The sequence below is a fragment of the Pimephales promelas genome, chromosome 6 (assembly GCF_988280905.1).
Source record: "Pimephales promelas chromosome 6, fPimPro1.hap1.1, whole genome shotgun sequence".
Taxonomy (NCBI): domain Eukaryota; kingdom Metazoa; phylum Chordata; class Actinopteri; order Cypriniformes; family Leuciscidae; genus Pimephales; species Pimephales promelas.
In genome coordinates, this window is record NC_142774.1 from 7,768,585 (window position 1) to 7,782,844 (window position 14,260).

Here is a 14,260-nt window from a genome sequence, read left to right on the forward strand (position 1 = left end):
ATATATATATATATATATGAAGAGTTCAGATGCAAAAGCCTCTAAGTGCCATTTGAAATTTTCATCTAGAATGATCATTTTTATCAAGCTTGTATATTTAAGTTCAGTGATTTCACTTAAATGGCAATGATAATTACCTATTAATTGCTATTTAAGTGAAATTACTGAACTTAAATATAAAAGTTTGATAAAAATCATCATTAAAGAAGAAAATTTCAAATGGCATTTAGAGGCTTTTGCATCTGAACTCTTCATATATATATATATATATATATATATATATATATATCGGTTATGCCGTGGAGATCTTTGTGTTTCCGTGTGTATGATATGACGATAACTTTTCCCAGTTGAAGCATTAAAAAGCTCATGAAGTGACTAAGCGACTCTGTCTCTCTCTGACTCTTAATATCGGTGCCGATAATTGGTCAGGCCGATAATCGGTCGACCCCTAAAAAACAGTAGGCGAAAAGTACCCGGATGACCTACTACTTCTGGTGAGACTCTGAAGTGTGCATACGATGGTCACTTTACTATCCCATGATGCCGCAGGAGAGGAGTTGTTGTTGTTATATCTGAAAATGGCGGAAACCGGAGACGCGGCTGTAACGTTAGGAGATAAACACACATGCGTATCTCTATTGATTCATTCATGTTTATTTATCGATGGTAATATCACAAGCAAATAATTGGCTTTTTCCTTGCCAAAAATCAACATCTTTCATTGTTCACAGGGGTTGTGTGTGTGTTTTATGAGGTAAAATGTATTAGGTAAATAAATGTTATTTGAGAAATTCCGCAAAAGTCGTGATCTGCGAGCAGCTGACCGACCAACACTATCTCACGACCAATTCGTACGAATTCGACGCATGATTAAAAAGTGGCTAATTCGTACTAATTCGTACGACCTCACTCGTACTAATTCGTACGATTTGTCTAAACCCACGTGATGGTTAAGTTTAGGGGCGGGGTAAGGGGTAGGTCATTCGTACGAATTCATACGAATTGGCCAATTCGTAAAATATGTACGATTTAGCAAAATCGTATTAATTCGTACGAGTGAGGTCGTATGAATTGTTACGAATTAGCCACTTTTTAATCATTCGTCGAATTCGTACGACTTGGTCGTGAGATCGGGTTGGACCGACGCCTCCTCTTGATTGTCGGCTCGGACGACGTAAAAACGCAGATGAAAACAGAAAGCAGAACATAAAACAGCGCAACGTTGGTGCAGTCAGTGGAACGGGCTCCTTAAATTTTTGCACTGTTGTGACAGCGCACTGTATGTCACGCGATAACAACATGGCACATGTAGTATGTCCGGACTCATTCATAGTACCCGTATGTAGAACGTACTTTTTTAACGGTCGCGAAGTACGTTCTTATTTAAATATAGTACCTATTCACATAAGCTGCGTTTCCAACGCAGGAACTTTCCCCAGGAACTAGGAACTTACTCGATGTGTTTACACCGCAGGAACCAGGGTCTAAATGTAGTTCCAGGTAAAAATTTCCCTCCCAGAAAGTCCCTGCTGGCGAGGTTGTACTTTTTCAGACTCCAGGAACTTTCGGGGTGGGACTTGTGTGCTGAACATGCTGATTGGTTCTCACCACGCTGGCGCGCGTTCGTCCCATCCATCTCACGGTCAATGTCCGCTGATAACAAACGTCTACTTTTATATCTAGCATTACGAGCTTTCTGAATACGCTTTGGGTGCTCGTCTCTTTTCTGCCCTTTTGTTACCCAGACAGCAAACTGACATTGATTCAACGTGGAAACGACGTCTCTCATGACATTGAAACAACGTTGATTTTGCTCATCGAATTAACGTTGAACCAACGTCAGACGCGGCATTCTTCAAAGCTAAATGAAAATCGAAAATTGGTTTGCTTTCATAACGTTGAAACAACGCGTTGATTTCAAGTTGATTTTTCGTTAGTTTTGAAAGAATGACGCGTCTGACGTTGGTTCAACGTTAATTCGATGAGCAAAACAATGTCAAATCAACGTTGTTTCGATGTCATATTTCCACGTTGATTCAATGTCAGTTTGCTATCTGGGTAATTACCTCGTTAGTAAACCAATCGCGCACAAAAGAGGCAAAGCTTGAATCTCCTCCATACAAAACTCAAAACAAACGTGCAGGCTAGGAAGAGCAGTCGCACGCAGTTCAACGTCACTATAATCTTCCCGCCCCGTACCGGTACTTTAGTATGCGGTGTAAACGCAGTAAGCAAGCGGTCTAGGGAAGAAAAAAAAGTTCCTGGGAAAAAAGTTCCTGGGAAAAATACTAGGTACGCGATTTTGGACGTTTTCTGCACTGCAAAAGCAAAAAAAAGGACTATGACTCAGGCTTGAATTGATACGATAAAAACCGACACCATCATTACTCTTCATATCACTCGACAGCTGAAATTGATATTGTAATAGGCGTTTAGCATTTTTTAAGCAGCAGACCAATCACAACAGACTTAGCCATCTGACCAATCACAGCAGAGTAGACCCTCATAAAGGTGGAGGGTTTGGTCCAAAATGATAGTTTTGCAACTTTTTATGCCGCAATGATGTTTAACATAATCTAGAAGATTTTGAATCTAGATCTGATAAAGTTTTGCTCCTTTGAAGCCAAATGTTGACAAAAATATTACCATGGCACCATTTCGCACATTCTTCAGTGTTCAGATCAGGGTTTGGGTGGGAAACAATCCCCATGTTTATGAACGGCTAACCACCGCATGGATCAAATGTTATGTTTTTATTTGTTGTGTTAATCAAATAGACTGTAGGTGGAAAGAAATGTCAGGAATGAATGGATTAGGAGACGGAGGTGTTGAATGGAACGGAAGGGTGGAGGGATATTGGGCGAGGCTCGTCCTGTGGGGTATATACTCGACGGCGAGTACCTCTTGAATTCTGCCAGTTTTGAGTGCGTTCATTGTTTACACAGGTTCAATTTCACCTCATTTGTTAGTGTCATGCATGCAAGGGCCTTTGCCGGGAATCCATTGAAGTGTTGAAAAGAAATAAGTTATGAAAACAAAGTAATTGTTCCCGTCAGCTGAGACGTCTCCCCCGGTGCCTTCTCATATTTTGCACCGATAGTGACGTGTGACATTTAATTTCCTGATGGAGATTGGTCTGTGTGTGTGTGATAACAGAGGAGATATTAGGAAACTCTGCCGTGAACTCAAACCCTTAAACTCTGACTTACTTTCTTTCCAGGCAATATATTTGTCAGAGCACACACACACACACACACACATACACAGTCACATTGTTTTTCAACAGCATGTGACACTTTATGGGTATTGTAACCAGATGGCGCCTTGCTTAATAACTCTGTTAAGCTGTGTGTTCACTGCACTATTTACCATTTATCCGGTTTGGGATATTTGGCAAATCCAGTTAAGAAGATGCTGAGATGTGTTAGGCTGCGGGATTGCATAAAGAAAATGAAGCCTATTTGTAGTGGATATAATACACATTTAGCTTAAGGGACATTTGTTGCACTAAATTTGTTTTAATAATTGGCAATCATGATGTTCATTGCTGTGTTACATGACATTTGTTCACATTGCAACAACCTAAATGTGGATGAAAATAACTTTGCCACACAATTATTCAATGGTACTAAACCTAAAATGTAGTCTCCTATCATAGGACTAACTCTAATGTCAAAGCTAATGCTAATAGCTAATGAGCTAGTCACACATTTGGAGGAAGTCTGTATTGTAGGACATAAAAAAAGGTTACTTTTAGCTGGATTTGTAGCTTGAAAACATGCAATGCTGGCTGTTTTGTCTTTTCCCACTCTGTTCTGACTAACATTTGTGCTCATTTTCTTCTCCATTTCTTTCCTTTCCTCTCTTTTCCGTTGCCCTCAGTTTGGATGTATGGCCTTCAGGACAGTCCAACCAAGTCTGAGGCCTCAGGTAACTGCTTTATATGTGTGCATGCACGTTTGCAACTCCTCAATGTGGTCATTTTCCCAGTTTTTACAAGAACGGTTCCTAAAACAGCTCCAACATTAACAAATGTGAGTCAAAAATTGACTTTAGTGAAGAAATAAATTGCCATGAATCATCATTTGGCTGATAACTTCAACTGCATGGTCTTTTTTGATTTTTGAATTCAATATAATAATAAACATGACTTTTTAATAAGACAGAAGTCCAATCATAGGCGAGTGGTGTGTTTAGAGAAATTGCCATGGGATTTTAACTGGCTAAAGAGGCATAACTGTTCTCCTAAAACATCAGGATGTAAAACCCTTTCTTTTAAAGAGCAGATCTTTCAGGTTTGTGGATTTACATGTGGCTTATAAAGTTTATGCTAGAAGACAAACTATTTATAATAGGTGTTGCAAGGCTAGCAGTGCAGAAGAAGACACAACGGAGGATGTAAAACATGACACGAGAGCCTGTGGTCCTCTCAGCGTTTTCCTGGGAAGTCTTAGAGACGACGGCTTGCAAATAAACATTTCAGAAAAGAATGCACTCCATTTTCGGAAATAACCGCTGAAGCTCACAGAGCTATAGCCCATGTGGAGTGCGTTTTCACCATGAACATCACACACACCCTACATAATTGGTCAATTCACTGCAAAACTAAGAAAACGCACTGAACACATGTGGATTTGCTTGTTTAAGTCCTTTCTAAAAACATCAACATGTCAAAATCCAGCTTAAAAAGGTGTTTTATAATTTGTCCCAGATGGTCATTAGCTAGTCAAATCAGGGTTTTTTTTAGCTGGTCGACCCAGTTTAACAGTTTTGAGCTAATATAGTTTGTTTATTGCTAGTTAAATATTGCCTACCAGCTAATAACCCAACGCATTCTCATCCCAAGGCGTCATATACTGATGCTTTTGGCAATGCGTAGACATCCAACGCACATGGCACCCTTTAGCGTCAATATAACACGCTTCGGTTGTGGATAGGTTTATGTCTGGGGTAGGGTTAGGGTTAGACCACTAGGGGGGCGCCTTCTGGCTCATATATATCTGCATCTCATATTGACTACGTTTACATGCAGCCAATTTTCGGGTTATGGTTGGGTTAAAGTCACTATTCGGGTTTCTGAAACATTTAGAATAACCCGTTTACATGCGTGAGCAGAGAGAGTTTCTCCTGTATACATGGAATTGCAATATCCTGATGTAAACGGCGACGCGCGGTTAGCGTCTAGACATACGAACAACCTTAAGACGCAATATGCGTCATTTCCGATTCTTCTTCCTGTATATTTAAAGACAACAAAAACAGCAGCATGCACATAATGAATAGTTCGGGGCAGATAGCGATCGCCTTTGTTTGCGCTTTGATGCTGGTAACGTTACTGAGCTCGCTCCAAAAGTATGCTGTGCCTCGCCATGTTTACTTCCGGTATACTGAATGCGGATTTTTGTATGCGCCGAGAAGTTTCTCTTCTCAAAAGACCAAGGCCACGTTTACACAAAGCCGGGTATTTAGCAAAACAAATATTTTCCCCCTCTCCGTTTTCAAAAATAACATCGTTTACACACCCGCATAAATACGCCGTCGAGCGCCATCATTACTATGCCAAACCTATTGGCGGCAGTGTAGGGGTTAAGGATAAAGCCATGCAAGCCAATCAGAATCCTCAGAAACGACAAGATAGAACCTAAAACACCTTTTCTCCCGGTTCACACGACAACACATAACCGCAGTTTTCAGAAATCTCCACTTTGGCCGGAGTTTTTAGAAATAATCGTTTTCAGTGATAAAAACGGCGTTTTCGTGTAAATGAGAGGAGAAATATCTGCGTTTTCCCATCGTGTAAATGGGGCCCAAGATTCCTTGCGAAATAGAACATGCGCAGAACACAAATCACTATGGGGATATGCCGATACGTGTTTACATGACCAAAAATTCGGGTTAGAAAAGGGGTACCCCAGGTATAATATCCCGGTTTTTAAAATCCGGGATATGAGCATATTTTCGGCGGTGTTAACATGGCCGTTCGCGACCGGGTTATTGCTAATATCCTGGTTTTTAACGGGTTATTGGCTGCATGTAAACGTAGTCATTGACGCTAAAGGGTGCCATGTGTGTTGGATGTCTACGCATTGGAAAAAGCGTCAGTATATGTCGCCTTGGGATGAGAACAGGCTGAATAACCAAATAATGTCCGATTTAGACCAGCAAGAAACAAGTTATTGCACTCTAAAACACAATTACCTGTTTATGATGGATTTTCCAACAGGGGTAAAAGTAACAGTAAACGGATGCTAATGGAAAGTTTGGAAATCGAACTGTTTTCTTTGTGGTGACTGTCAGATGGAAGGGAAATGTATCTGCCATTGGCACAAACAGCGTTAAATGTCAGAAATATATATCACAGCTGACTTCAGCACAACCCGCAAGTATTTGGTTGAGCAATGCAGTATGTTGTCATGTGAGGCAGCGCTAATTAGCTTCTTCCGTACTGAGGGTAATAGTGACAAGATACAGAACTCCTGCTCTGCTCTCTCACTTCTCTCTGGATAAAGGATTCCCTATAATCCTGATTTAAGAGCTTATGAGTTTTAAAACACATTGCACTAGCAACACAGACATGCTGTTGGCATCATGACAGCTTGATATTGAATAAGAGCTCAAGACCTGATTGTATGCTAGATTTGTTTGGTACAAAAAGTTTTGATTTGATTCATTTAACTAATCCAGTCTAGTTAAATAATGTTCATTTGAGAGAATTTACCCTGAATTAATGAGCATCCATATCTACCAAGACTGGATGCGCAAATTATTGCCTGTAAAAAAAATACCATGTCACTGCTATGGTACGTAATGATCATCACTTCATACTGTACATATACCATGGTGTTACACACATTGGACATAGTCCACTGTGATACATGTCCAAAAGAAATGTGTTAATGATATGGTGGTACGCAAGTAATAGTTGTGTGTAAAAAATTGCAAAAGCACCTGCCTGCCACCTCTTTGGCCTTTAGAAATTAAAAGAAGAAAAAAAGATGCATTGCACATTTGATGTTTTTGAGAACATTTTAGACATTTTTTTTTTTTTTTTTTGCTATAAAAAGCCTCTAGGGTCCAGAAGACCACACTACGAGAAAAGCAACCACACAGTGTTTTGAAGTTCAAGCACATATAAAGAAACTACAGAAGTAGTTAGAAGTACACATATATCATTTGACGTTTTAGTAACTATATGCAGAAATTATTGAAATGCACAAGCCAGAAGCGTTTGATGTGTTATTCTTTAGATATTTTCGTTTTAAAACATGAAACCGCAATTTCAGCTCATTTTATTGCTGTCATGTTTTTCTGAGTTAAACAGGATATGCGATTAAAAAACAAAACACTACCACTGAAAAGTTTGGGGCCGTTTCTTTTTCTGTTTCTCTCTCTCTCTCTTTTTTTAAAGAAGTCTTGTAGTAAAAACAGTAATATTTGAATTTTTATTACAATTTAAAATAACTGTTTTATATTTTAATAGACATTTAAAATGTAATTTATTGATGTGATTTGAGTTTTTAATCATTACTCAAAAAATTTATTAATTTATTATTTTTATATTATTATCAAATTTGAAAGCTGTTGCGCTACTTAAAATTAATTGTGTTTAATTTTTTGAAAATTGTGTTTTTTTTATTTCATTATAAATAATTTATACTTTAGTATTGTGAAAATCCTACTTGTCCATTCTACTGATTTGCGCATATGATCATGTGAGAGGGCCACTGGACTTCTGTAATAATTTTTGACTATCCCATTATTTTGGAGATTGAAATACCTGGTCCTTATTCACTCTCATTATATGTAAAACAACAAATATTCTTAAAAAAAAAACATATATCTTTATGGAATACAGTCAGTCATACAGGTTTAGGGCAACATAAGGCTGACTGAATAATTACAGCATTTACATTTTTGCCTTAAATATCCCTTAAAGTCATTGATGAAGAAGAACAGGTTAGAGGAAATAGAAAAACAAAAGAAAGAGAGAAGGATAGAGTAAGAGAGTGTTGCTTAACCCCAGCTGAAATGCTTTCTTCTTGCGTTTCACATAAACACGGCTTCTCTCTCTTTACTCGGCCCACTCATATGTTTCTATTTAAGGCTTGGAGAGCAGTCTACCCTGATTGGCGTTTTTCTCTCTCCCCGTTTCAGCCAGATGGGAGGAGAGATGGAGAAAGGGAGCGAATTAGAGTGAAAAAACGAGAAAGGGAGGGCCTGAGAGAGGGCGGGAGGCCTGTTCTTGCTCGTCTGATGAAGAAAAACTTTCAATTCCTCCACTTGCGAGTCACTTCCCCTACCGTAAACAGCTCTCTCCCAGTCTCTTTTCCCTTCCGAACATCCCTCCCCGTTTCCTCACGAAAACCATCACTGTATTATGGAGACCCGGCATCACCAAGTCCCTACCGAGCTCTCGATTCCCTGAAGGAAATTGACCTCGCCTTACATTTTCGTGATCGTTCTCCCCCCCCAACATTCAAATGCGCGTCCAGCGAGGGCGAAGGTTCGTCTAAATGGCCCGTCGTTGTGGAGCATGCTCAGTCTGCAGGAGTTTGAGTTGCGCTAGGCTTTGGAGAGCGGATGGCGGTGTACAGGGGTCAAGCCGGAGGTCGCTGGCAGGGCAGGGTTGGCGGGGGAGGTGCAGGGATGGCGGGACGGTGGCTGACAGCTTGTTTCTTCCCCTCGTCGGCAGGACTGGACAGCAGTGAGCCCATGGTGCTGGAGCAGTACGTGGTGGTGGCCAACTACGAGCGGCAGGAGAACTCGGAGATCAGTCTGAAGGCTGGAGAGACGGTGGACGTGATCGAGAAGAGCGAAAGCGGTGAGTCCTTTAAGAATTACTTCCACTTCCAAACAGATGGAAATGGACAAATACTCTTAATGTTTCCATCCAATTTGTTTTGTAACTGGCCCCCGACTGAGCCTGGGTTCTCCCAAGGTTTTTGTTTTGGTTCGTTGCCACTGTTGCCTTGGCTTTTGGCTTGCTTAGTTGGGGACATTTAATATTCAACAATATTATTCATCTGTGTTGTATTATTTTCATGTTATCACTGTGAAGCTGCTTTGATACAATTTGCATTGTAAAAAGCCAAGGATACTAAATCACACCAAGGATAATAACGATAGTAACAACGATTGTAAATTCAAAACGAATGGCACCAAACCACAACCATAAAGATAACACAGAGAAATTGTTGGAATCACTTTCAAAATGATTAAAAACAACAACAACAACATTGACAGCCAACCAGAATCTACCTGACTTTGAAGAGTGCAAGCATTTAAAGCGGCAGGCATGCTTATAATAAACAACTACATCATGAATTGGTGTGGACGCAAATATCATTATAGTTACCTTTAGTTATCCTTCTTGGTGTGTTTCTACCCTTTGCTGGGTTGTTTTAGCACAACTTTGGGTCAAATATGGACAAACCCAAACATTGGGTTAAAAATATAATTAAAAAAATTAACCCAATGGCTGGGTTTGTCCATATTTAACCCAAAGTTGGGTTAAAACAACCCAGCAACTTTTAGAGTGCACACACACACACAAAGCTAATTAGGTTTGGCAAAACCGGTGTATACACAAACACACATTCACCTGCAAATGTGAATGCTTTCATATGCTCACGATCCACATGTTAAGCGGGTCTGTTTTATCTTTCTCGTCTTTTCTGATACGTTCTTCCTCTTTGATGTAGAGCTCCTCCTTTAGTCTTTGTCCTTAAGATCCCCTGGTTCTCTCTTCTGACATTCCCCTCTCCCTGTAAATCTACAGTCTGGCTCTTGGCCCCACCTGGAGGTGTCGTATGGCCAGTTTTTTTGGCGGTTGAACCCCCTCCAGATCTCTGGGATGGAGGCCAGATTGATCTGGAATGTCCATGAGATAGTCATGAGAAGTTTGTCAGTTGGAAGATGTGCTAATGGATCAGGGTCACACACCATTAGAGATCATGTGGAATGTAGAGATTGACAACAACAATGGGAAGAAAGAGAGCCTTGAGTGTTGTTGGTTTTTTCCCCCTTTGGTTTGTTTTCCCAGATTAATGTTAATGCTGTAAATGTTTAAACTTGCCAGCATATCTCGTAGCCTTGTACATTAGAGGTTGAGCCACTTTGTCTCTAGTCATGTTTGCCAAAAACATGTTTGCACATCCAGAGAGTTAGTAATTATAAACAAGAGGACCTCAAGAACTAGCGTTCTTCTGTTGAAAAAAAAAAAAAAAGTTTGTGAGTAATCATTTTTTCCTATATGGAGTGTGGAGGCTTAGGAGGAGTTGACAGGAGTTGCAGATGAGCAAAGATCCAGTAAACCCATTTGATCTGAGTAATATCATTAAGAAAGAGAGCTTGACCTCCTGGTTTCAAAAATAATCCTTTGACTAAACTAGTCTAGACTGAGACTAAACCAATTGTTCTATTGATTTGGGCATCTTTTGGATGATTGAGTCTATTTTGGGGTGCCCGGTTAAAGGTTATTATTTTTTTTTTTTAAATGTGTTGTTATACAATGCAAATATTAAGAGAGATTTTAGAGCAAACCTATTTGACTCCAAGGCCCAACCTATTGTCTAAACTAATAGGTTGGTTATTCTGCTATGATGAAAATAAACTACATTTAAAGGAGTAGTTCACTTTAAAAAAAACCTTTTGCTGATAATTTACTCACCCCATGCCATCCAAGTCATTCTTTCTTCAGTCGAAAAGAAATTAAGGTTTTTGATGAAAACATTCCAGGATTTTTCTCCATATAATGGACTTCAATGGGAACCAAACGGTTCAAGGTCCAAAAGACAGTTTCAGTGCAAACTCTCCTATTCGAACTCATTTATCAAAATGAACGAATCTTTTCCCGAGTCAACTCGTTCATTTCGTTCATTGAATGAACCAAATGACACGAAAAAAGATTCGTTCATTTTGATAAACGAGTTCGAACGGCCATCACAGAACAGAGCAAGGTGACCATTTGAGCGTATAAAACGTAAACTTTGTTTTTTTTTTTTAAATGACCGATCGTTTTGCTTGATAAGACCCTTATTCATCGTCTAAAATCGTTTAAAGCCCTTTGAACAGTTTGCAGTTTGCACTGAATCTGTCTCGTTTGGTTCCCATTGAAGTCCATTATATGGAGAAAAATCCTGGAATGTTTTCATCAAAAACCTTAATTTCTTTTCGACTGAAGAAAGAATGACATGGATATCCTGGATGACATGGGGGTGAGTAAATTATCAGCTAAAGTTTTTTTTTTTTTAAAGTGAACTACTCCTGTAAGTGATTTTAAGACTTAGGCTACTAGGGCCATCTTATTTTGGAAGTTTGCTAAGGCCCTTTAGTGGGCCCCAGTCGCTTGACTGAGAACCACTGTTTAAGAAAATGAATGCCGTTTAAATTATTGCTTTATATACAGTATTTTTTTTGGTGCAAGAAAGTTTCATATTTGATATACTGTACACTGAAACATTCCTCCTCTTCCATCGGATGAACCTGATATTGAATACATTATGACCATTATAGAGTAATCAATCCAAAAGTCCTATATCAGTCTGGTCAACACCTCAGACATTTGTTCATTTAGCTTTTATTTGACAATTTAACCCTTCGAGTTAAGACACATAGTTGTAATAATTCTATCTATATTAGTGTCCACATAAAGAACTATAACATTATATTCATTCTTTAAAGTGATTTCAAAGAATCCACTGTTAAAACCTTGTAGTTCAGTTATCATTCTTTGTGTGAACAAACCTTTGCTCTATGCCTTTCTTTTAACAGTAGATTACTGGTTTATTTGTTCAAGCCGAGTACAGATTTCCAGGTACAACTCATTGATTCTCTCAACTGGACAAGTAATTTAATCACACTAAAGACTCAGGCATAAGAGTCTTGCTCAGGATGCAGTTGTCCTTGAGTAAAAAAACTCTTGGCTTCCTTAACCACAGTTAAACTCCAGCTGTTTTACAGTGCAGGCAACTCCGCTTGGGTTGGGAAGAGATGAACCACGCAGGGCCACAGGATTAATGAACTCGAGAAACAAAAGCAGAAAATATCTGAATGGGAGAAGAGAATAGAATCTAAACACAGTGACAGAATCATTTAAAGGAATGGCTCACCCCAAAGAAAGAAAGTCATGCATGTTTGAGCTCTTACGAAACTGAACAAATGCTGAGGGAATTGTTATTTTAGAGTGAACTGTTCCTTTAAATCAGCCTAGGCCTACCCCTGGAGTGAACTGTCTGTCCTTCGCTGACTCCAGAATTCCTCAAATGTGCAAAGCATTTTTTGAAACTGAAGATAAGTTGCAGCAGCTTGATATCACTAGAAGCCCATCCTCTAAAATCCCGTCTCCATATTTTGAATTAAATGACTACCCTAGTGTATCTGTCAGATGCAGTATGTTTATTAAGATTGGATATCATTCAAACCTACTTTTTAATGTGGCTGAAATCGCGTTTATAAGAAGCGACTGGCAGAAGTTGGGCTGCTCTGGCTTCTCTCTGGGTCATGGAGAGGGAACGATGGAAAAATCCCCCTTGTCCTTAGTTTCATTATATACTAATGGATCTTGCAGGGCCTTAGATTCTTACAGAGTGGTTACAGTGTCACGCATCCCAAACCAATACCACCAGAAAGCATTCAGAAGTTTTTGTTGAATGTCTGTGAGATAGATAACGCAGTCAAAGCCATCAAGAGTTTATAGATCAATCCACTGTTTTTGTCATTATTTGTTGCTATACTCTTCCACGTAAAAATACTTACGGGTTTAAATATGTTGTCAGCAAATTTTGGCGTGTTTTCCACACAAAGCTATTGTATGGTTTTAGAAGACTGAATAAATCCCGCAAGTCGTATAAAGCAACTGTAAATTTCTCATCCACTTTTATACTATAAAACAGAGACTGGACATTCTGCCAAATCCCTTTTTCTGTCATCATAAGGTGTTTGAAATGATGTCATTTTAATTTTTAGTCTTAGAGAACTACATTTTGGTGAGCTAAACGAAAAAAAAAAGAAAGAAAGAAATGGTGCTACAAGAATTTCACAGCTGAAATCAGGCCTTAAAATATTGTAATGTACATTCTAAAGACTGTTTACTGTAATACTTTTGCAGCTTTGTATAGAAAAGATTATACTCTTAGTATATTCATTGTTTAGGTCTGGGTTAGGGTTAGACCACTAGGAGGCGCCTTCTGCCCCATATATATCTGCGTCTTATAGGCCCCATTTACACTGCATGGTTCAAGTGACCCAAATCCGATTTTTTCCTCTTATGTGGCACAGATCGGATATGACCGTTGAACGTGTACGCAGGAAAAAAAAACGCATGGATTCTGATTTTCTCAGATTGGATTCAGGCCTCACTCATATGTGGTAATAAATCGGATACGTGCATTTGCGTGTGCCATGTAAGCAGACAAATCGGATATTCCCCAGTAAATGCGAGTCGTACGTCATCATTAAAAAAGTGACGTCAACTCAGATGGACACCGTGCACCAACTGAGATCACATGACATGTTCTGTTCTTTGTACTTCATATGGTTGTTAATAAAAAAAAAAAAAAAAAAAAAAAAAAAACTGAGATCACATGACTGATGACTTATAGTCGCGATGGAGGACGATTGATACACACAGTGGAGCAATGCGAAGGTTTCATGTGTTTTTGAGTGTCACGGCGGCAAAAATGCAGCGTTGTTACAGAAATTAATCCGTGTTTGAAGACTTTTCATGATATATGCGAGGCAAGGTTTTACGCGCTCGTGGCTACAGTGCCAACAGCTTTTTCTCCGCCGTACGAGACCAATGTTTTTGCTGACTTTTCAAAATATTGTGGAAAGCAAACCTGCGAAATTTTATTTGCATCTGCATCTATTGCATTTCGTGCTGTTTTATTCCCTTTTCCGAGTCAGAACGTCTACATTTGGAAGTTTCAGCAGTGTATAGTGTAAATGCAAAAACCGGATACGGGTCACTTTTAAAAGATGATGAAAGAGGGGTGTCAAAAAAAAAATCGGATTTAGTTAGAAAATCCGATTTTGTTCATCAAGACCTGCAATGTAAATGCAGCCATATTGATGCTAAAGGGTGCCATGTGCGTTGGATGTATACGCATTGTCAAAAGTGCCATATGATGCCAATATATATTGCAAAAAAATAATATATACTATATATATTGCAAAAAAAAACAAGCTCTAATATTGTCAGTAAAATCAATATATATATATATATATATATATATATATATATATATATATATATATT

At 39.0% G+C, this 14,260-nt stretch overlaps 1 protein-coding gene across 7 annotated transcripts in view; it reads left to right on the plus strand.

Annotated features, from left to right (window-relative positions):
• Positions 1-14,260, plus strand: part of sh3pxd2aa (SH3 and PX domains 2Aa) — a 115,530-nt gene that overhangs the window by 70,541 nt on the left and 30,729 nt on the right. For 4 of the 7 annotated variants that reach the window (XM_039688375.2, XM_039688384.2, XM_039688410.2 and 1 more), the window contains exons 7-8: positions 3,886-3,933; positions 8,696-8,824. In XM_039688375.2, the coding sequence (XP_039544309.2) occupies positions 3,886-3,933; positions 8,696-8,824 (177 nt within the window). The remainder of the gene's footprint in view (positions 1-3,885; positions 3,934-8,695; positions 8,825-14,260) is intronic. The other 3 variants (XM_039688394.2, XM_039688402.2, XM_039688419.2) reach the window with 1 other exon arrangement.